Below are 23,829 nucleotides of genomic sequence, written 5' to 3' on the forward strand. Positions count from 1 at the left end.
TATCGATAAGATAGATGATTGAATGAGAGACTTCATATATCTCTCATTCAATCATTTATCTTACCGAGGCTATCATGCATCAACAATATTTACCTCTCCTTTTTGGCAGTTTTGTATTTCAATTTTTCTTAGTTGATCCTCCTGCATCACAATGAATTGAAGAATCTATCTACCCAAGGAAATGGGAGAAGAACGTAGTCAAATATGACCTCTAGAGGCTTCAGCAACTATTCTATATTGGTTCTCCTATGATTGAAGGTACAATAACATCAATGATAGGAAGTGATCTTCCAAACATCTTCCTCAACAGTTTATGGCATATGATATCATGTCAAGTTTCCTCTCCATCATAATGGACATTCTCCAAGATGTTGGGATCACTAAGGATCTCAGTGAAGACAACATCATGCCAACATATCGCCTTAATGCAAGAAAATTGATTGACTGTTTTGCCGGGCTTGTAGGGAATGCAGAAGTAGAGAGCCTCTATTCTTTGGAAGATGTGGTTAACTCACCTAGGTGGCAACATTCTTGTAGATGGTTGAGGCAAGCTTAATTGGGGAGGATTTCTGGAAACTCATGAACTGAAGTTGGAGCTTCCTGTGAAAGAAAAGGTGTGGAAGAATAGAATGCCTTAAGGACCATTGACATACTATTCATAAATCTGTCGGTGGAAGGTGGTTATGAATCTCCGAGTTCTAGTACAAGCTCTAATGAAAGCTCTGGGGATGTCACTTTGATCAACAATAGTTTACACTATTATTTTTCAATCTAAGTTACCAAGTTCCTCAAAATTGCCTGCCAAATTGCAAAACTACAGCACGGGTTTTAGTTCAAGGATGAGATAAGTTAGGGTTCACCCAAGTATGCCAAATACCTTGTAGGTCCATACCTAGGGAAACCCAAAACAAAAAAGGGATTTAAAATTGAAAAATGAATTTTCAAGGCCATTCAGCTTTGTAAAATTTCTTCTTGTAAATGTTTGTAATTTTTTGATCTAAAATTCCACCGGAATGGTTGTTAACGAATGCTCAAGGGGCTAGGGTAACTTTGTGCAATTGGCAAACAAATCACACTCAGACCCAACTATTCTCTATCGAACATTTACTACCATTTGATCCAAGAGATGTATTCCTTGAGGCAAGTTCCTATGTGGGTAAGAAGGATGAGATAAAAAGATGTTCTTCCAATCGAAGAATCGTTGCACTATTGCTTCTTGCTTAAACAACTATTGTTGCTATTGCTTATTGCTTAGACAACTACTATTGCTATTGCTTCTTGCTTGGATGGTTGGTGTTGTTATTATTGATCAAAATACTTATTAATGTAAGGCATTACCCACTATGGTTTCATTTTATTCAATAGAAATTTAATTTCTTATGACTTGCATTTTATCATTTTAATCTATTATATTTTATATAGTTTTATAATACTATGCTTATATAATATATAATTATTTATATTTATATTTATTTACAAATTTTTATATTATATTTAAATATTTATAATAAAATATTATATTATTAAATTATATATGTATATATTTTTAATTCCTTACGTATACATATGGCCAAACCCTAACCCAAACCAAGAAACAAAAAACTGCCATGTGGCATACTCAAGCCTTGAACCCCAGGTCTAAACCCTAACCAGCAACTTAGATTCTGAGATTGTCTAGGTCGGTAGCCTCGATTAAACATGTTTTCTCTCGCCAGGGGTTTCAGTGTCATGTAAGTGGCTGGTCCTTGCCAGGAATTCTTCCTGGGTCGCTGTGTGGACTTGGTTGCAGGATAATTGTTTCTGGAGTTAGGTGCAGGATAATTGTTTTTGGATCTATCTGAGCTCCCTAGAGCTCCCCTATCCCAGGGTAGTAGCATCAAACTGTTTTCTGTTTTTGGAAATACCATATATAAAGGGGAGCAGACCATAATCTGCAATTAACCAATCAAAAAGAGATTTATCAGATAAAATAAATTGCAACTACTAGAGTGGTCAACTCACCTCATTATACTGCATTGAAAAATTCCACTTGTTTTGGAAAGCACATATAGTATGAACTAGTAATATCAAGCTGCTAGCTTGAGCAGAGAGAAAACGTTTGAGTTGCATATCACTCAAGTGAAGTTGGCAGCTTGTCCAAAGGGAGCATTTGCACACAGGTTTTGGTATCTCATCAAGGGTAGAGCTTCAAATGAAGCTGAGACTTATAATGTTAGCAACCTCCATGGATGTTATATCTCAAGATAGATTTTGAGTCTATCTTTTGGTGGGGAGTAACAATCTCACAAGAAAGAAACAACAAAGAAAAACTGATCAAGGATCTTAATCAAAGGAATCTTTGGAGATCTAGAACTTTAGAATTGAATATGAAATATGCTTTTGAATCTTGAATGGGAAATTTATCATGCCCAATTTTCTTGAAATTTATCATGCCCAATTGTTTCTATGAATCCAAAATCCCCATTCCATAGTAATACTTCAAGCAAATTATCAACTTCTATCTTTAAGCAAAAAATTAATTTTGATGATTCATTCCCCTAACTCCAGAGAAAAAACTTGGAAACTTTTGATGTTTAGACTCTTGAGTTAATAAATTATTCTTTCCCAAAAACTTAATTTTCTTGCTCGCTCTTCATCTATTTCATTCAATTGCAACCCATAGTTGTGTTCTACATGTTCCTTTCTGTAACTCCGTACTAAAATCCATGGATGAAATACTCAGAGTACTCGGCGAGTTTTTTTGCTCTGCAAGTTTTTAAAAACCAGGCAAGTCTCTGGCAAAAACTCGGCTGCATTAAAAAAAAGAGGCCCAGACGTGTCTCATCCAATTGCAACCCTTATTTGCGTTTTGCATGTGTTCCTTTTTGTAACTCAATAATAAAATCCATAGATGAATTACTCAAAGTATTCGATGAGTTTTTGCTCTGCAGGTTTTTAAAAACTCGGCGAGACTGGCAAAAACTCAGCTGCATTAAAAAAAGAGGCCTAGACGCGTCAAAAAATTATCTTAAAAAAAAATTCTTGGGCATAATAGCCCCTGCACCTCTTCTATTGTCGGGTTTTTCTCACATCTAACTCCTTGTGCAGCTTGCCATCATTGCCAATGCCACCAGCATCTACATCCAGGATGGAGGTCAAGCCATAGCCTGTCATGATACCAAGCAAGATGGCAGAGCCACAACGGACTCCTAGGACTAGACCCTCTAGTTCTACCCCTCCCGTAGGTTTTTCACTAGAGATGGGAAGAGGAAGATGTAAAAAATTTTGATGTCGTATTTACTTTTAGACTTTAGTTTTACCAAAACAATTTGCTATTTTCATTTTGTTTCAGACTATCAGCCATCAGCAATCCACATGAGGATGCCATTTTGTACCCAATTTGCATTTAAATCAGTTAAATATAGCTAGACTCGGCTTGTTTCTTTTATGTACTCATTTATTGACTCATTGGATGCATCTCCTCATTGAATTTGGTAAAAAAATTGTGTTTCTAATGAAATTTAAGGAATTTTTGAAGTTGTCGAGTTTTTGCCTAGTCACATTTTCAGGCCTTGCCAAGTCCGAATTTTTCAACTATGCTAAAATCATTTTAATTAATTCCACCTTTCATACGTAGCAAAACAACCTATTTACAAGGGAATGATGAGTGTGGCACAACACAATTTTATGTTACATGAGGTAAATATTTTACTCATGATGAGGTTTCCATTTGATAAACACACCGTTGCCTTAGGCCAGCTTACTTTCATATTCTTGATGTATCTAATAAATAAACAAATGTCTTAATATTTTCCATTTAGTAAATGCATCTCAAATGAAATCAGACAGCTAATCTTAGCCACATATAGTGTCAATCATAGAAACAATAATATTTACACCTACCTTAACAATCAACCACACTTTATGCAAGTGCATTGCTTTCATAGGTTGCCATCCACTGCAAAACAAACAGATACTTTAAAATAGTCCAGATGTGCATCTGAAAATACCTTAGTTCACCTGATGGACCAAGGCCAATGGTAATTCCTTCAATCGTATTTCCCATAAGTGTTTGAAATCTATCTATGAAACTGAACATAAAATCTTCATAGCATTCAACAGCTGTTCGGCCATAGAACAAAGGTATTTGATCAACACCAATCGACAGATATTCGTCGCTAGGATAACCATGTCTATCTCTGTAATAGATGTCCTTATTCATATTTCCAATCTGCACATTTGTAAATATCAGGGCACAGGATTACAGAAATTTCAAATGTGTCATGTTTGGTACAATAGCTTGTACACAACTTCCTTTTGAATTTAAAAATGAAGCATGTACCAAAGTTGTGGAATTGTACGGCATGAATACAACAGAAAAGTTGACTCAACTAAGAACAAATTATAAATACCTCTACAACCCATAGTGGAAGGCTGATGTTGGCTCTTGGACTTGAAAAGGGGTACAAGGATGCATGGAATGATAAGACTACATGCAATTTTAGGCCTGCATCACATGTCATCTTAAACAGATCCTCATAGACTGACCAATCATATTGCAAAGGTGAAACGCGTTCAACAACTCCCCACCAAACCTCAACCATAACCCCATGTACACCGGCCAACTTCAACGCGCGTAGTGACACGGACAAAGCCTTAAGTCTGTAACATTAAGCAAGGAAAGAAGACTAATATGTATCAAGCTTCACAATATTCTTCAGGAAGAAAGAGCCACCTTTTGATCTGGTTAAGCTGTTAAAACATAAAAGGAAAAGAAATATGCATAAAACATGAAAATTGCTTTTTATAAAGCCAAGGACTCTGCAATCATCATTCATTGGCATAAACATAAAAGAGGTGAGAAATACATCTCTATCAACAAAATGAAATAGGATAACACAATACCGTTTTATCTTTCCAATCCCTGAGTCAGTTATTCCAAAAGTGTCTAATGGCATCATGACAAAGACGGGAACCCTTTTTTCCTTTGACTTGTCTAAATTATGCGAGCTGCCCTCCTCATGATCTGCCATACTGTAAATAACCCTTAAAGTAAGCATAACATTTTGTTAACAAAGAGAAAACCAAAAACAGCAAACCACAGCATGACATATTGCCTAGATTGTAATCCTTATAGGACAATCTAAGCATCAGCAGGAATATCTGATTAAGGCATTAGAGATTATGGTGTGTCATATGTTGTACTTTAAGAGATAAAATTGAGCTAATGATAATAACTTCTTTAGCGCCAACCATGAAGTATCATTATATGATTCCAAGTACTTACAGACAAATAAACAAACTCAACACATTGTTTCTATCTGAATTCAATCAATATGCATCATCAATGAAATAGCAAGTCATGTTGAACAGACAACTTTCAATTATGCTGTTATCTCAAATCATTAACAAAATCCTCCTTAAGTGCCCTTCAAGTATCAAAAATTAAAGAAAATAAACTAGTGGCATAAACTGAAAAGTGCGAAAACATTAGCAAAAATTAAAAAGTTCACAAGCAGGATGTGAAGTTCTAAAAGAAGGAACAGCAATAGAAATTGATCCATGCCAAATATTTCTTCTGACAGTTTCCAATTATTCAACGCAAACCACAACCCATTTTTTGGAAAGTGTCCATCTCATACTGCTACTTTTGGTTTAAATCCACATGAATTAGTCACTTAAAAGCAATGTAAACTATTTACATGAATTGATTTTCAAAATTTATAAGTTTGATGTTTATACTCAACAGAAACTCCAGCATATCCTTGCCATTATTTTGGGTGGAGTTTTGAAATCCCAAGTTAACTGTGAAACTTAAATGAAGATTAAGCTTTGGATAACAAAGACACTAATAACATGCAAGGATTTGGAATGCTAGCTATAAGAGGTGTGGTACAGAACATAAGTTTCTAACTTCTGGTAGGAGCTGGTGAAGAAGATTATGACGGTGCAACTGCAGATGGAATGGCAATAGAGCAATTCAGCTGCAGTTCCCAGGATGGCAGGAGCCTTTTTAAATAATACCGCACAGAGTAGTCTTTCAGAGAGGGCAGAAAAAGCCTCAGCAAAGGATAAAAAATCAAAAGCTTATTGCAGCAAGGGTTTTCTGTGTGCACCAGGAGCAAAAACAGTGTCAACAATAGCAGTGAAGGGTTTATCAATGGGAGAAGCAAATGATGATGGAGATCCTCAGAAAGTGAAATGTACATCTAGGAAAGCACTTTTGCAGGAGGACAAGCCCAAGAAGAGGATGTTTTCTCAAGCCAATAAAAATACTTCAGATCTTTATCATTCTTACAGGCCCTTTTGCAAGGCACAGATTTTAAATGAGGACATGCCTTATTGCCCTGTTCTTATTAGGGTGCCTATTGTAGAAGACAAACCCCAAAGAGAAGACTCTGATAGTACTGGTCCGGATACTAACAACTGACTTTATCAGCTGAAGACATCCCTTGAAGTCAAGCAGCAGAATAAATCACTGGCTTCTAGTGATGAGAACCAGCAAGGCTCTGTTTCCAATTGTTTAGGTGACATCTGTTGTGACGTTTTCACACATCGCCCCATTGCAAATGGGGACCCATGTTTTTTGCTCGTTTTGCTCGTTTTCGCTTTGCTTTTTCTAGGGTTTTGTTAGTTTGTTAGTTGTCTGGATTTAGGGTCAAGCCTTAGGGTTCTAATTACCGTCTTTTCGGACCAAAATCCAGTCACTTTTGGGAGCTTTTTGAATTTCCTTTTCTAGAATGCAAATTTTGAATGAAATGAATTCGCCAGAATGGTCTATTTTCAATTGGAATTTTGAATGCAGAGCTTAAATTTGTCTAAGTGTTGAAGATGAAATGTGAATTTTTGTCCAATTGAATATTTTTGACCAAATTTTGACATTTTTGATTTTTGATCCTAGGCATCTCAAATGATTTGTTTTCGCCTTGTGAAGTGTTAAAATGTGTAAAATCATGTTATTTTGGCCTGTAGGAGCAAAATCACTCCTGTCCCTCAGTGAAGGACGGGAGCTCGTTTTCAAATATCTTACTATTCCTGCAGGGTCAAGATGAATTACGAATTGGAAGTGATGGAGAAAGGCGAGATCTTTCCATTGAATATAAATTGAAGATTTTCATGAGCACAGAAATGCCTCCAGGGGAAAAATCGCTCCTGTCCCTCAGTGAAGGACCGGAGCTACAAATCCAATTTTGCTTTGTCCTTGCAAGATTTTAACGTCTTGACGATGTGAAAAGGTCCAAAGAGGTACATTTTATCAAATGAATATAACTTGAAGTGCTGTCGGGGAGATCGCATGGATAAGCAAGTCCGGCTTGAGTGAGGTCCTGATCCTGAAATTTGGCTAAGTCTGGAATGTCCTGACCCTGAAATTTGACTAAGTCTGGAAACTGAAAAAAAACCTCCAAAAACTAGATTTTGCAATATAACTCCTGGAGGTCTGAAACCACTCTCAAACATCCTGAAAGTATATATGGAATATAACTTAAAGTATAAGAAAGAAGAAACATAGAAGGAAATGTCACTTATACTTTAATGTTATATTCCATTAAAATTGTCCTGATCGAGAGTGCGAAAAGTCAAATTTCGCTCGTGTCCTTCTCCAAGGGTCCAGAGCGAAAAGCGCTCCTGTCCCTCTCCAAGGGACCAAGGCGAATCGCTCGTGTCCCTCACCAAGGGACCAGAGCGAAAATGCTTAGTTGAGCCATTCCTGACCTTGTTTGGACGAATCGAAACATCAAAGGCATGGTGAAGGACGAAATGAGCATGATAGAACATCCAGACTTGATCAAAAACAATGAGATGATGAAGTTTTGCCTAGAGGGTCAAATTCGCTCCTGTCCCTCACTGAAGGACCAGAGCGAAATTCTTCATAAGGTACGATCTGGGCAAAGATCAAGCAAATTTTATGTTCGAAGGCAAGAAAGGAGGTCAATCGAACCCGTTGAAGACAAATTGAAGATTATCAACCGTCAACAAAGGACCAAAATGCTTAAGTTCGCTCCTGTCCCTCAGGAAGGGACCAGAGTGATTTTTGTTGTAGATGATTTTCTCGCCAAATTTCAACCGATCTCAAGGCATGAATGAATGAAAGGAGGCATTGCGAATCCGTTGAATATAATTTTCGAAGGTGATGAAGTGAAATGAGGCCCACAAGAGCAAAATCGCTCCTGTCCCTCTCCAAGGGACCAGGGCGAGGTACCTTGTAGCTCTCGTCCCTCTCCCAGGGACCAGAGCGATTTCCTTCATTAGACAGAATCCAGGCAAATGTCAAGACAAGTGTACGTTCAAAAGCAAGGAAGAACATGAGATGGACGCATTGAATACAAAATGAAGATTGTTTGGACGTCCACAAAGGTCCTAAATGTCTAGTTCGCTCCTGTCCCTCAGGAAGGGACCAGAGCGATTTTTGATATAATTGATTTTCTTGCAAAGTTACAAACAATGTCAAGGCATGAACGAATGGAGTGAAGAAAGACGAATCCGTTGAATATAGACTTGGAACCTGACAAAGTGAGATAAAGGCTACAAAAGGAGGATCGCTCCTGTCCCTCTCCAAGGGACCAGGGCGATACAATGGTGATGTTACTTCCTATGCAAGTTCAAGGTCGATCCAAGTCAAGACAAGGTGGCGAGGGACATTTCAAGGCGTCTTTAGCAAGCACAAACATTAAAAGGTCGTCACAATGATGAAATTCGCATCCTAGGACATAGATCGCTCCTGTCCCTCTCCAAGGGACCAGGGCGATGTTAGATGCATTGGTCATTTTGTGCAAGATTTACGTAAGAACAAGATTTCATAAGGTAATGCAAGGTCTAAGGCATCGTTTGAAGATAACATACAAGAGTTTTGAACGTCCAAACATTGCTAATCAAGGTAAAAAGCTCACATCGCTCCTGTCCTTTGGACAAGGACCAGGGCGATCCTATCAAGAGCACTCATATTCCTTCAAGATCAAAGCAAGGTGAGGTTAAGCGAGGCAAGGGACGACGTTTGGAGGACATCACAATGAAGATCGAAGATAAAAGGATGCATATTGAACGTGGAAATTTGAAGATCGCTCCTGTCCTTTGGACAAGGACCAGGGCGATGAACATCCAAAGACACTCATGAACGCATGCAAGGCAATCAAATTCGAAGAGCTCATCATGATGACTAATGTTGAACGTGGAGATGAAGGAGTTGAACGTGAAAAATGCAAAAATCAAGACAAAATCATGGATCGCTCCTGTCCCTCTCCAAGGGACCAGGGCGATGAGGTACGTATCTTCTCACTTTGCACAAAGAGCCTATATCGCTCCTGTCCTTTGGACAAGGACCAAAGCGATTTTTACTAAAACACTCATGTTCCGTCAAAACCAAGACAAGGCAAAGATAGGCATGGTCAAGGACGTCCTTTGGAAGACAATGAATGAAGAACAAAGATCAAAAGTTTGCAAATTTGAGCCAGGACACTAGGATCGCTCCTGTCCCTCAGGAAGGGACCAGGGCGATATTACATCCAAAGGCACTCATTCACACATGCAAGTCAATCTAACTCAAAGGACCCAGCTAAAATGGCGATTTGGACGTAAGGATGAAGACCTTGGACGTAAAAATTGCAAGAATCATGACCAAATTGATGGATCGCTCCTGTCCCTCAGTCAGGGACCAGGGCGATGAGGTACGTATCTTCTCACTTTTTCATTTTGGCGCTTAAAACACATTTTTTTAAATTTATTTAAATGCTAAAAAAAAAAATCGATATTTAATTAAAAGCATTTAAATAGCGCATGGTATGTATTTATTAATTATTTTTTGCCTTTGTAAAAAATCGAAATTTATTAATTAAAAATAAAGGCATTTAATAATTAATTATTAATTTAATAAAAATCAAAAGGGAGCGCTTGGGTTTATTTTGTCAAGGTCGGCCTTTATTATTTATTTAAAAATCGTTTTAATTGCTATATTTTGCAAAAAGTCGGCCTAAGGTCAATATGAAGGTGAGCGCCTATAAAGGAAGGTGTTTATTTCATTTTCACATCATCATTTATCATCTCTCATATGCAACTTGGAGAAGGCAAAGGAAGGGCGAAATTATCATTCAAGAAGAGGAGCGAATTCAATCAAAGGTGGTGCGAAACTACTATCCAAAGGAGAGGCGAACTTGAAGTTTCAAGTTAGGCGAACTTGCCAAGGACATTGAAGAACACATCAAAGATTCCAAGGGTGGCGAAGTTGATAAGAGGAACGTTCTTTTGAAGATCACATCAAGACCATCTTATTTCAAATTTTGCCTAGGCAAATTCCTCATTTTGCATTTTAGAGTTTAGCTCTTAAGAGAGGTATGGCAATATGAATTTATTGTTTTGATTTTGAACGTTGATCGTCATTTCCTTAATTTTGAATTTTGGAATTTTGTTTTGCCTTAGCTCAGTCTTTTTTAGGAAATGATTAATAAAGAACTTATCATTAAGTTTCCTAAAATTTGCTCTCTAATTTATGTTATGTATTGCAAAATCATGGTACTGATTTTGAAATGTTGTGTAGGCATCAAATGGAGATCTCTTCAAGGAAAATCAAGCCGGAGCCAGGACGATCTTCGCCAGGACGATCAAGCCAGGACATGGACGACCTTCTTTGGACTAACATCATCAAGGGCAATCCAGCGTTCCAAGGCGAGGTACATCATCTTCCTGCACATCAAGGACGCAAGGAGTTAGAACAAGGGCTCGTTGAAGAAGCAAAATAGTTCCAGATGAATTAATTAAAGCAAGCTTCTCAACAACATCAAGTTGAATATCTACCAAGTTCCAAGTGTCAAATGAGGTGGCGTCCTAGTCATCATTTCTCCAATCAGTGAAGTCCATCTCAGCATGTCCAGATTCAATGTACTTAACTCATGGAAGGTGGCACAAACTCCGATGTACCTACCCCGACTATCCATTGGTCGATTTTTCTAAAAGGGACATGTGTCCAAGCAATACAATTTTATCATTGGTCAAACATTAAATGTTATGTAATGGTTGTAACAAACCCTAATTAGGGTTTTCATTGTTGAATCTTGGCCATTGATCTTGAATTGATCTAAGCCATCAAATTGTATTGTGGGCACTATATAAGCCCAGGCATTTCATTTTGTAAAGGTGAATTTTAGATAGAATTAGATAGAGTTGTAAATAGTTGAAAGTAGTTAGAGAGTAGAATAGGAGGACAAGGCAAGAAATTGTTGCCATTGATTGTAAACAAACTCCATTTTCATTGAAGTAATGGTGAAATATGTCGTTTTTCTTGCAATTTGCATGGTTTCTTGTTGAGTCTTCAATCTTAGATGGTAGATGATTAGATGAATGGAGGAAATGTGATTGATTGATGGTGGAATTCGTACATCCATACTACTAGCAGTTTGTTGATTGCAGACTTGCCTTGCGTAGTCAACTGGAATCATTCAGCTTAAGCTCAATTTCAATTTGTCGCCTCTTCATTGATATGCATCAACTTGGATGGTATCTATGCCTGCGGTGATGATTTGAACATCATAAAGCTCCCTTAGAAGATCGCACTAGTCTTGTGTAGATGTTCCATTGATGTCAAAACAAGATCTAGTTAGAGTTTTGTCAAAGATCAATCATTGCTCCTACATTCTTAGTATTAGGATTAGATCCTCTCTTCGCCCTTATCCTTTTTCCATTTTTTCCAAATCTAAGTTAGTAAGAGCCTGTGTCCAGCAAAGCAGATCGGAAGTTCAATGTAAGTCCCCTTGTGATTCCAGCAAATCACATCATACCACTGGAGCTTGTCCACACGTAGAGACCCTACATCAAAGAACCTTGGAGTCTACCTAACTGATCCTTTACGCGAATCTTCAGCAGTTAGAGACTATTTTCTCAAGAGAGGATAAGATGCCTTTAGGTATTTTATTCTGTGTATGATGGTGTACAAAATACACGTCAACAACATCCCAATTTGTTTTGTGAAGGACACCCCAAACCTTTGTCATTTTAACTTGTGATCAATGCATTGATCCTATTTCCAATCATATGGGCGGAACATCCAGGTCTGCAGGTTTATGGGTAGAAGGCCTTCTACTGTGGAGATACACAAATGGATGGAAGTAATTTGGAGTAATGTCAAAGACTCAAAAGCCTTTCTGTGTCCCTGATCTCTACAGGTTTCTTATTCTATTTCAGACTCCTGATGATCAAGATTTTCTTTGGACCAGCAGTCCTTGGTTCTATGGCAGGGTTGGTGTTTTCATGTATCTTTGCAAACCTTTCTTCAATCCAAAGGTCGAAAATTTCCAAAGTTCCAATTTGGACACGCATTTATAATCTTCCTTCAGTTATGCGAAATATTGGTTTGCTAAAGTTAATAGCAAAGCTGGTTGGTGATTTTGTTAGAATTGATCCAGATTACAAAGGTGCTTGTTGTGATGTATTCACACCATCGCCCCATTGCAAATGGGGACCCCCACTTTTTCGCTTTCTAGGGTAGTTGTCTTAGCTTAGCCGTTGGTAGTTGTCGAGTCTTTGCTATTAACCTTTTGTTTGTAGTTGCTCAGGAGCTGATCAAGTCTCTCTCTTTAGGATGAAGTGATGTCATTCTTTTGCTTGCAGAACTAGGAATGAAATGCTAAATTTGGCTAAGTATAGGAAAATTTCCTTTGCCCTCTTGGAAGAGCAACCGAGGCATTGACAGCACTTCCTTTGCCCAGCCAAGGCTTTCTCACTTCCATTTCTCCCAGCACTGCCAGTGGGTGCCCAAATCCGATCCCTTCCCATTCCCCTCTCCTACCTTCACCTTTACCCCCCACTACCACTTCCATCTCCTTCCACATCCCTTTAGGATGAAGTGATGTCAAATCAAGTCTCTCTCTTTAGGATGAAGTGATGTCAGTTTTTTGCTTACAGAACTAGGGATGAAATGCTAAATTTGGCTAAAAATAGGAAAATTTCTTTTGCCGTCTTGAAAGAGCAACCGAGGCATTGATAGCACTTCCTTTGCCCAGCCAAGGTTTTCTCACTTCCATTTCTCCCAGCACTGCCAGTGAGTGCCCAAACCCAATCCCTTCACCAACTTAACTAATGCAGGAGCATCCCCGGTTCATAGCAATCTTGCATCAACCAAAAATATTTTCCTTTTTGTTTTGCTTTTTGTTTGCAGTTTCAGCATTTCTTTCTGTGTGTACCTGTTTTGGCTCACTGGATCCTGTGGAGTTGGATTCTACTTGAAGACTTGATCATCTTTCTTATTTCCAAACCGCATCGCATTTGGATCATTTTCCGGCAAGTTATCGCTATCGGTTTCCTTGACATTTTCATGTTACCGGTTGACAATTTCTTGTTACCGGTTGCCTGGACCTATTTGCATTTGTGATCTATCGAAACCCTTCCGACGCTTGCGGAGCCCTAAGCGTTGATTTCGATGTTGGCGTGTGGCCGACCTTTTCCCACGATCTACACTTCATCCTTTGGATTTTCTGGAGGAATCTCTTGGCAGAGGCCGATCTTGTTGGTTTTACACGTTAGGTCTTGTTCTTCAGGTTTTGATCCCTTTTTGGGCCGATCGGATCCCCTTGAATCGTATAAATCATTGTATTGAGCATTAGAATGTAACAATCAAACAAGAAGATAGCTAGGCTGAGCATAGAAGATAGATCTTAAGATTGAAGGTCCCGGTTGTGACCTATTATGTATTTTGAGCATGTTCTAGCAAGCTTGTGAGCCAGCTATGCTGTAACCCAGTTGTTACCGATTGGTAGTAATCAATTTTCATGTTATAATACAATCTGTTATGCATTGCCTCCATCATATCTTTGTGTTTCCGTTGTGTTACTCTTGCTGACCGGTCCAGATTGATCTCTTTGAGGTCCCTCCTAACCGGTGACTGCTTCAAGTGGTATCCGAGCGAGTTTTCGTTCCAAAGGTTGCGTGTCCTGAGATTTTTGTTGTAGGGTGGCAGACTATGAATCCAACCTACAGCTGCAAAGGAGTAGCGTAAACGATGGCGCGAAGAGGAACTAGGAATAGTGGAGCGCGTGGGAATGCAAACCCTGCTATGATGGAAATGCTGCGAGGGATAGCAGCCCAATTAGAAGCCATGGAGACAGCCCAGAGAAGAGGCCGACACATTGAAGATGTAAGTGAAGATGAAGGAGAATAAGCCCCAACAAAACAAGTAAACCCACCGGCAGTTGATCCGAATGAGGAAAGGTTTTTGAGGGTTTTGAGTAGGGCAAATACTAAACCTCATTTTACCCCACCATTATATGATGGGAAGTTGGATTCAGATGAATTGATGGATTGGATCTCAGAGATGGAGAAGTATTTGGATTTTGAAAAAACTGCAGAAGAAAGGAAGGTGAAATATGCATGTACCCAGTTGAAAGGCCATGCATCTCTTTGGTGGGAGCATTTGCAAGTTGATAGACAGAGAAGAGGTAAAGAGAAGATTAAGATCAAGTTGCAAGGAAGATATCTACACCAACATGTAAAGGGAACGCTTCATTTACAAGCACAAAATACCTAAGAGGAATCTCGATTCTCACCACACCCTGAAGGCATGAAGAAATCAAAGGAGTATTAAGGAGAAATCATACAATCACTCAAGGCAAGCGAGCTATTTTGAAGAGATCAATCAAATCAAGCCTACAAAGGTGCAAATTGAAGTGGCATCCTAGTCATCTCCACCAATCAAAGAAGTTCCACATCAACAAGTCTTAATTCAATGTACCTGACTCACCAGTGATGGCACAAACTCCGAGGCACCTACCCACGATATCTATTGGTCCACATTCATGGAATGTAATTTTCTCATTGGCTAAGGAGAGTTTGTTGTAACAAACCCTAATTAGGGTTTTCATTGTAGAATCCTGGCCATTGATGGACAATCAATCCTAGCCATTCATTGTAAATGAGCTCTCTATAAAAGCTCTGACTCTTCATTTGTAATAGTTAATAGTTGAAGAATAGTTAAGAGCGAATAGTTAATAGTTGGAGAATAGCTAATAGTTAGGAGAGAATAGAATAGAAGTTAGAGTAGAGTAGAAGGCAGAAATTGTTGCCTAGGTTGTAAATGAACTCCATTTTCATTGAAGTTATGGTGAAGTGTGTTGTTTCTTTATAACGTGCATGGTTTCTTGATGGATCTTCATGTTAGATGATAAATAATTAGATTGAATGGGGGAATTTGTTGAATGCATTTGCGTGGAATCCACCCAGTCCATACCACTAGCCTCTTCCTGATTGTAAGTGCACCTTGTGTGGTCAATTGGAATGATATGAGCTTAATTTCAAATCGTTTTACACTCATTGTTTATGCATTAACTTGAATGGTGATCAATGTTTGATGGTATCGATTTGAAAATCTTTGAAACGTCCTTAGAAGATTGCACTGAGCTTGTGTCAAATTGTTCAAGTTGATGGTGAGACCTCGCTCGGTAGGGTTCCATATAGTCATTCATCTATGTTCTTATATTCTAGGTCTTAGAATAGGCTTTCAACCTTTTACCTTTTGCCATTTTGATTTTTTTCAAAATCAAGCTAGGTTGGGACAAAGAGCATCACCATATAGCAATATCAGATGATCGAGTTCTAGCAAAGCAAGCATTCAAATGTAAGTCTCCTTGTGATTCCAGCATAATCACATCAAACCACAGAGCTTATCCACACGTAGAGACCCTACATTCATGAACCTTGGAGTCTTTCTTGGATGAACCTTAAGCAAATCTTCAGCATCCAAAAGATTTTGTTCAAGAGAGGATAAGATACTTATGGTATTTTATTATGTGTTCGCATGTGCGTAAAAAACACATCAACACCTACCTTTGCCCACACCTACATCCTCCACCCTCCTACCTCTACTCCCCTTAGCCTACCCTTTTCCTTTACCTCCCTACCCACCTAACTATTCCCATTTCCCACCTTTATTCCTAATTAACTTTTTCCTAACCTACATCCTATCTTAAACCACCCTCTGTTTAGCCTAAACCTACTTCCATCCTACATCATAGCCTCCCTTCACTAACTTCCATCCCATCCTATCTTACACTTCCCAACTTCCATTTTACCACACCTCCTACTTCCTACCTTACCCTTTACCCCCCTATTCCCCTAAGCTTACCTTCTATCCTACCCCACCTCCTACATTACCCACACTCCTTTTCCACCCTACCCCTACCCCTACCCCTACCCCTACCCTTACCCTTACCCTTATTCTATCCGAACTCCTTTCATTACCCCTTATACCTCCCACATCCTAGATCTACCTTACCCCACCGTAGCACTCACTTTACCCCTCATTTCCCTACATCCCACTCCTCTACTTCCCTACCCTCTCCTTCCACTTCCTTCCCTTTCCCCATGTAGCAGGTTCCCTTACCACTTCCCTCACATTCCTCTCACACATGCTGGGCCCCACAAAATCTGAAATGGAGATTTAAAAAGCTTGTTTTAAGACATAGCATTTCCTTTGACTTCCTTTACCACCGTAGCCTTGCTTGGGTCCCACTAATTAAATGGATGCAAATCAAAGTTTCTAAGGAATTCCAAGCACTGACAGCATTTCCTTTGACTGTCCTAATCAGCATTGCAAGAAATGAATCATTTCCTTTGCTCCTTCATGAGAGCGAAATGCACTTCCATTGCCCCCATTTAGGAGCGAATTTCTTTTTGAAGGAACTTCCTTTGCTTGCATTTTGGAGCGACTTCCTTTGCTTGTGTTTTGGAGCAAATTTCCATTGCCTAGGTCTTGAAGCGAACTTCTTTGATGCATTTCCTTTGCTCAAGTTTTGGAGCGATTTCCTTTGCTCTTGCATAGGAGCGAATTTTTGAGCTACCACCTTCCTTTGCTGCTGGGTAAGAACGATTTCCATTGCTCCTCAATTGAAGCGAAGTGCACTTCCATTGCTCCCCAATTGGAGTGAAGTTCACTTCCTTTGCCTTGGTTTTGGAGTGAACCTTTTTTTAAGCCATTTCCTTTGCTTGTGTTGTGGAGCGATCTTCCTTTGCCTAAGTTTAGAATTTGATTTCCATTGCACTTGAATTGAAGCAAGCCTTTGATTGCATTTCCATTGCTCCTCAATTGGAGCGAAGTGCACTTCTATTGCTCCCAATTTGGAGCGAACAGCACTTCCATTGCTCCTTAGTTGGAGCGAATCTTACTTCCTTTGCTCCTTCTTAGGAGTGAACTTCCTATCAATGACCAAGCAGAGGCATGGAATAAGAGTCTAGCGCCAGCAAGGAAGAAAATTGGGGCCCACTCAAAGATGAGGCTGACCTTATTTTGACTCCAAAACCCACGCACAAGGGATAAAAAGAAGATCATTATTAAAGAAGTCTTAATGCCACCTAGGATGAAAGGGACCCACACACCAAAAGGAGATGTTTGATTTAAAAATAAGATTAATCACATTTGATGCCAGCTAAAAGGAGATAAAGGCCAACGTGTGTAGCATTGTATTTTGAAAAGTTCAGAAACCGTTGAAACTTAAAAATTAAAACAAATTCATTCCAGGACAAAGTCGGCCTTTTTTCAAAGCAATTACAAAACATTTAATAAATGTGATTAAGTCGGCTTTTGAGTAAAGGGACACACCCCATCCTTTGAGCACTTATAAAGGGAATGTTTTGATCATTTCGTTTGATCAAAACATAAAGCAAATTCTTTCTTCTGTGTACTGATTTGAATCAGACAGAGCAGAGGCCTGGACTTTCTCAGGAGTGGAGATCAAATCTATGGATCAAGCATTAAACAGAGTGGAAAAGGGCCTGATTTGATGCGAATCAGGTTGATTATTGACTAATGTTCAAAACAGATTTGCAGTGAACTAAAATCAGAATTTAGAAGCAAATTTCATCAGCATCCATCAAGAATCAAAAGAGATCAGCAATCAGGCATTGGAGGACTATAGCACAATAAAATCAGAGGTGAAGTGTAAGTGATCAGACCGAAAAGAGACAATCAAATGCAGATAAGGGACAAATCGGACCAGAAGTCTTACATTTTCTGACCTGTTTGCATTTTCAGTCCTAAAGGGATCATTTCCAGATTTTGAAAAGCTTTAAGGAGACAATTTCATGATTTAATATTTTTGAAATTTATTCCTATTTTCCTCTTTTCAGGTATGGTTGCACAGAATTGACATCAAGAGGAAAGATAAGCTCGTTGGAGGACTCATAACATTAGGATTCATGCTTCAACATAAATCCTACCAGAAGAGGATCAATATTGCAAGAAGCATTGCTAGTATAAAGGAGAAGAAGAAAAGTGAAAGATGCAACAACAATATTAAGGCAACATTGCTCCATGTAAAGATCGTCATAACTTCAGTCAGAAGGAGGAAGCATCATGGGAATTTCACCAAACAAAGGATTTGAAACATGAGGTCAGAAATTACATCAAAGAATTCCAAGATCAAAGAAGCTTAAGGAAGAAAGCACTTCAAGATTCAAAAGGTTGAGGTTGGGAATGCATCACAAGAAGTAAAATTTCCAAAGTGAATAAAGAAGAACGGGCATGATCAAGGAATGGAGATAGTTTCAGATTAGCAAACTGAGATGGCATCCTCTCATCATCAATCAATCAAGTTACTTCCACATCAGCAAGTTCAAGTTCCTTGAACCTGATTCATCAAAACGTGGAGCAAATGACACATGGCGCTTCATCAAATACTATTTCATGTACATAACCTCAATTCTCATTCGTTTGAAATCAGGATGGACATGTGTCCACATTTTTGTTATTATTTCATTGGCTATGGGGAATTTGTTGTAACAAACCCTAATTAGGGTTTCATTGTAAAATCTTGGCCATTGATCTGAAATCGATCCTGGCCACTCATTGTAAAGGAAGCACTATAAAAAGCTTCTCTCTCATTTGTAAGGAATTAATAGTTAATACTCAATAGGAGGTTAATAGCAGGGATAGATAGATGTTAGATAGCAAGCAGTTAGAATAGATTAAGGGAAGAAGAAATTGTTGCTAAGGCTTGTAAATGGATATACTCTTTTCATTGAAGATATGGTGAAATGTGTTATTTCAACAAGCTACATTGTTTCTACTTCTCATTTGCTTTCATGTTAATTAGATGAATGAAAGGAGTTGTGAATGATTAATGATAAAATTCATTTATCCATACCACTAGCAATTTGCTGACTGTAAGTATGCCTTGTGTGGTCGACTGGAATTTTCAATGAGTTTAACTTCAATTGCTAGTCACACTTGGATATGCATTGCCTTGATGATGTCTTTGTTGTTGATGGTAATTTGAACATCATGTGCCTACCTTAGGAGATCACACTAGCTTTGTAGAGTTGTTCGTTGATGGCGAAGCAAAGCTTGGTTGAGTTTCATCTAATCGTTCATTGTCTCTTGCATTCTTAGGAGTAACGTAGTCTTCCTAAACCCATCTCTTTTGCCCTTTTTTAATTCTCCACGCAAGTAATTAGAATTTAAGTTCCAGCAATTCAAGTATTCAATGTAAGGCCCCTTGAAGAAACAGCAATCACATCAGCCATTGAGCTTATCCACACGTCGTGACGCAACATTAAAGAACCTTGGAGTTATCTCAAGTAATCCTTGTGCGAATCTTCAGCATTTGAGAGACTTTGATCAAGAGAGGATAAGATACTTTTGGGTATTTTATCCTGTGTTAGATTGTGTCTAAAAAACACATCAACGGTGCTCAGAACAAATTTGCAAAGGTTTTAATTATGGTAGACATTTCCATTCCATCCAACTCTTTGTCTGCACCAGACTAATGGATTCAATATATAAACTATGAAAGGCTGCCCTTTGAATGTTTTTGGTGCAATAAGCTAGACCATAAGAGGAAAGAGTGTCACTCTTCAAAGGTTCTAGCTACTGAGGTTGCTCTTTTGCACAAATGGACTCCTAAAATATGCAAACCTGATCCAAATTTTGTTTGGAAGAATCATGGCTGATTTTCAACAGCACAAGCAAAAGATTTCTCTTGATCTATTCTTTCAGAGTTGATAGATCAGTTAGGCAGCACTTTTCTCAGCACACCATTACCACTTAGATTACTCAAATTCCCCAGCTTGCTCTCCCTTTGTATCATGGCTTTGCTAATTCCTATTGGCATGACTCAGCCCCATTTGACATAGATCTACTACTTACCGGCCATCAACCAAACCAAAGGTGCAAACTCATATTACGAGCTTCTTTTCCACTATGGGAGCTACAGTAGCCTTGGAAATTAGAGGAGTTTTTAGAGGAAGTGCTTTGAATCCTCCTAGGTTATCCCAGAGTGGCCTTTTGACCTTGGATATTCCCTGGCGAGCTTTCACTCCCATAGAGGCCGGTGATGGCTGAAACATCTCCTCCATATCAGACACAAACAAGGATATTCAATGAGATTTCCTTTCCAATCTTCGTTAGTGCATGTTTTTGAGGCTCTTTTTCACCTTTCATTGCTATTTGTAGTGCTCTCTGTTAGCAGCATTGTGCTTTATTTTGTCTTTGTACCGTTATTATTTTGATTCTAGAGTTCTCTCTTCCTACAATTTTCTTTTGTAACTGTTGTAACCTCTAGTCCCATTGACCTGCTTTTGATCATCTATGGAGATTAATATAATTTCTTTCTTTCTTTTCTTTTCAAGGGAGTGTGTGGAAGTTTATGTAGCTAAGGCTGGGGTAGTTCTTTATCCTTCACTAATGAAGATAGTCAAAAGGTCATAGAAACATTGAGGGTAGAGAAGGTTGTAGAATCAAATCTCCCTTGTGATGTTGATGTTGAAGGATTTGAGCCTTTGGATCTTGAGGAGGATGAGGAAGATTGTTCATTAACTAGAGAAACCCTGAACATCTTGGAAATAATAAGCCAAAGAACTAAAGTGACCAAAAATCTAGAAAGGAAGAGACAAAGAAGGAGATTGCTAATGGTAACTAGTTCTCTAGTGACAAGTTTTTTATGAACAGGACTCTTATAGATTTGTCTGGGGTCAATGGTTTAAAGATTGAGGTAGGGGCAGCAGATGTTTTGCAAGATTTGCATGAGACTTCAAACAAGGGAAGAGCCTTCTTGAAGAAATTTTTTATTATTATGATGGGTGAGAAAGTTTTTTTATTATGATGGATGAGAAAGCTTCATTGCAAGAGATCAGTTGTCAATCACTGATCAAAACATGGAAGAGGACATGGTGGTAATCACACTTAAAATCTTACTGCATGCTTATGAACACTTTATTGAGACACTACACATCACCTCTATGAATGTTGACCTAAAATTTGAAGAGTTTTGCAATAAGCTCTCACAGCAAGACGATTGGAACAAACAAATTGATAGCAGTAGTGAAACAAAGGATGTAGAACAAGTCTTTGCAACCAAAGACAAGGGCAAAGAGAAATGGTCCAGAAAGAAAGGGCTAAGCAAAAGTGGGGACATAACAAAGAATCTGAAGAACATCATGTAATAACTGCGGTAAGATGGGTCATGTGAAAAAGCAATACAAAAACAGGTTGGCTGATCAGAAACCAACCAAGGAGGTCCTTAGTTAAGACTCATATCACAGAAAATACAAAAGACTCAAACTTCTATGCACTCAAGGCCAAAAATTCAATAGATCAATCCATGGCATATGATAGGTACATAAATTCAAGAGCATCACGTCACAACATCATGTAATAACTGCGGTAAGATGGGTCATGTGAAGAAGCACTACAAAGACAGGTTGGCTGATTAGAAACCAACCAAGGAGGTCCTTAGTAAAGACTCATATCACAGAACATACAAAAGAGTCAAACTTCTATGCACTCATGGCCAAAAATTCAATAGATCAATCCATGGCATATGATAGGTACATAAATTCAAGATCATCATGTCACTTCACCAACATGTAGGGCTAGTTCAAGAGTACATTGCTTGCAATTCTTCTAAAGATTCAATGATTTTTTATGGCGGGGAGAAGTATTAAACAATAAGAAAGGGGAATGTGCAAAAATCCTCTAGAGGGAAAATGTTAACTTTTCTTAATGTGAACCATGTGTAAAGATTGGAGCTTAATTTACTCTTAGTATGTTAGATTAAGTGACAATCACAAATGCTACATAGTTGACAAAGCAGCCAAGAAATATATTGATCTTGGTGTGAAAGATTGTGGCCTATACAAATTGATTGACTTGCATTGCCAGCCAAGAACGCATCAGACATCAGTACATTTTGGCATCAACAATATGGGCACCTTAATTTGACCTATCTCTCTCAATTGACCCAAGAGGGCTTGGTAAATGGGCTACCTGACATCCAATAGCAAATGAAAGGTATTTGTGGAGCTTGACAACCAAGGAAACATAGAGCTCCATTTGATGACAGGCAAGCTTGGAGAGCAAAGAGAGTCCTTTAAATAGTTCATGCAGATGTATGTCAACTAATTCAACATGAAATGTCACTAGTGAAAAATAAATTGAATGAATGATTCAATAATCGGATAATCTATTCAACAATATACAAGCGTATATAAAGAGATTATAAGGACGATGTTCTAAATTAAGAACAAGTCGTTTAAAGTGAACTACTAAAAAGCTAAGCGCTAAATAAAGCTTAAAAGCTAATTAACTAAAAAGCTAAATGACCATTAAACAAGGAACTAAATATAGGTGACTAAAATATAATTAAATATTCTAATACCCTCCCTTAATGGTCATTCTATCTACTAACTACCCTACAAAAGACACTGCAGGTCTTTTGATCACAAATGAAAAGAACACTCTACTGCGGTGGAGACCCTCCCTGGATCTGAAAAGTGTTAATGACCAAGAATATCAGAATCCATCCAACCTGATGTTGGGTAACCAAACTGAAACCTGAAACCATGATTTTGAGGAAAAATCGGCAAACCCTCTAAAACTAAAGATACAAATCATCATTTTTGTGGGAAAAAAGGGTAAAAACCCTTGAAGCGATTTTTGTGGAAAAAAACGAACAAAACCCAAAAACTTCACATGGCAAGACCCAAAACACCACGTGGTAAGACACCAAACATCACGCGGTAAAACATCAAACATCATGCATGAAAACACCAGACAACATCACGTGGTAAAATACCAAACATCACGTGGTAAAACCCTGATTTTTTGATAAAAAAAATCAAGCAAAACCCTCCCATGATTTTTTATGGCGAAAAATCAGAAAACCCATGCAAGCTTTGCAGATAACAAATAATAATTTTTAAGGAAAAAATTCTAAACCCTACAAACAATTGTTGAGGAAAAAAAATGTGAAAACCCTAGGACCTGTAAGACGAGGTTTGACCTAAATCAATTTGATCAAGGCAACGATATTCAGATATCGTGAACATGCACTGTTTCCAGGTGTTGTGGCAGTTGTTGAACTTTTCACTATGTTCCAACATGATGTTGGTCAAAGACGCCATCACGAAAAATGGAGGTTGAACGAGGTCAACCTAGTGAAAGCATGAGACAGAAGAATCTGATTCAAAAATCAGAATAGAAGCAACTGCACAAAAAATCTGAAACCCTGGAGGAGAATTCTGGCATAAATTCTAAGGCGCAAATTTCGAGGTTTGGAAGAAACCCAAAAATTAAAATTTTCTGCAAACTTAAAACTTGAAATTTTTCCTGAAAATAATCAGAAAAAAAAATTAAAAAATACCTCTGATTTTTTTTGTATAAAAAACAAAAAAAATATAGACGATTTTTTTTGAAAAAAAAACGCAAAAAAAAAAAAAAAATAGGGGCAGAAACCTTAGGTTGGATGTACAGCATAAACAATGCCCACAAAATTAGCAAAAACCGCATATTGTTTTTAAATTCCAAGGCAAATTTGCTAGCACAAAATTCGAGGTACCCAAAAAAATAGACCAACCCAAAAAAACTCTTGAAAAACACACCAA

At 38.3% G+C, this 23,829-nt stretch overlaps 1 protein-coding gene across 1 annotated transcript in view; it reads right to left on the bottom strand.

Moving 5' to 3' along the window:
* The window catches only part of LOC131068882 (inactive beta-amylase 4, chloroplastic), a 92,885-nt gene that overhangs the window by 17,875 nt on the left and 51,181 nt on the right, over window positions 1-23,829 (bottom strand). Inside the window, exons 2-4 of the mRNA XM_058004155.2 lie at window positions 4,885-5,013; window positions 4,392-4,641; window positions 3,990-4,210 (exon numbers count right to left, since the gene is read on the bottom strand). Of these exons, the coding sequence (XP_057860138.2) occupies window positions 3,990-4,210; window positions 4,392-4,641; window positions 4,885-5,013 (600 nt within the window). The remainder of the gene's footprint in view (window positions 1-3,989; window positions 4,211-4,391; window positions 4,642-4,884; window positions 5,014-23,829) is intronic.

Source organism: Cryptomeria japonica, chromosome 3, assembly GCF_030272615.1.
Source record: "Cryptomeria japonica chromosome 3, Sugi_1.0, whole genome shotgun sequence".
Lineage (NCBI taxonomy): Eukaryota > Viridiplantae > Streptophyta > Pinopsida > Cupressales > Cupressaceae > Cryptomeria > Cryptomeria japonica.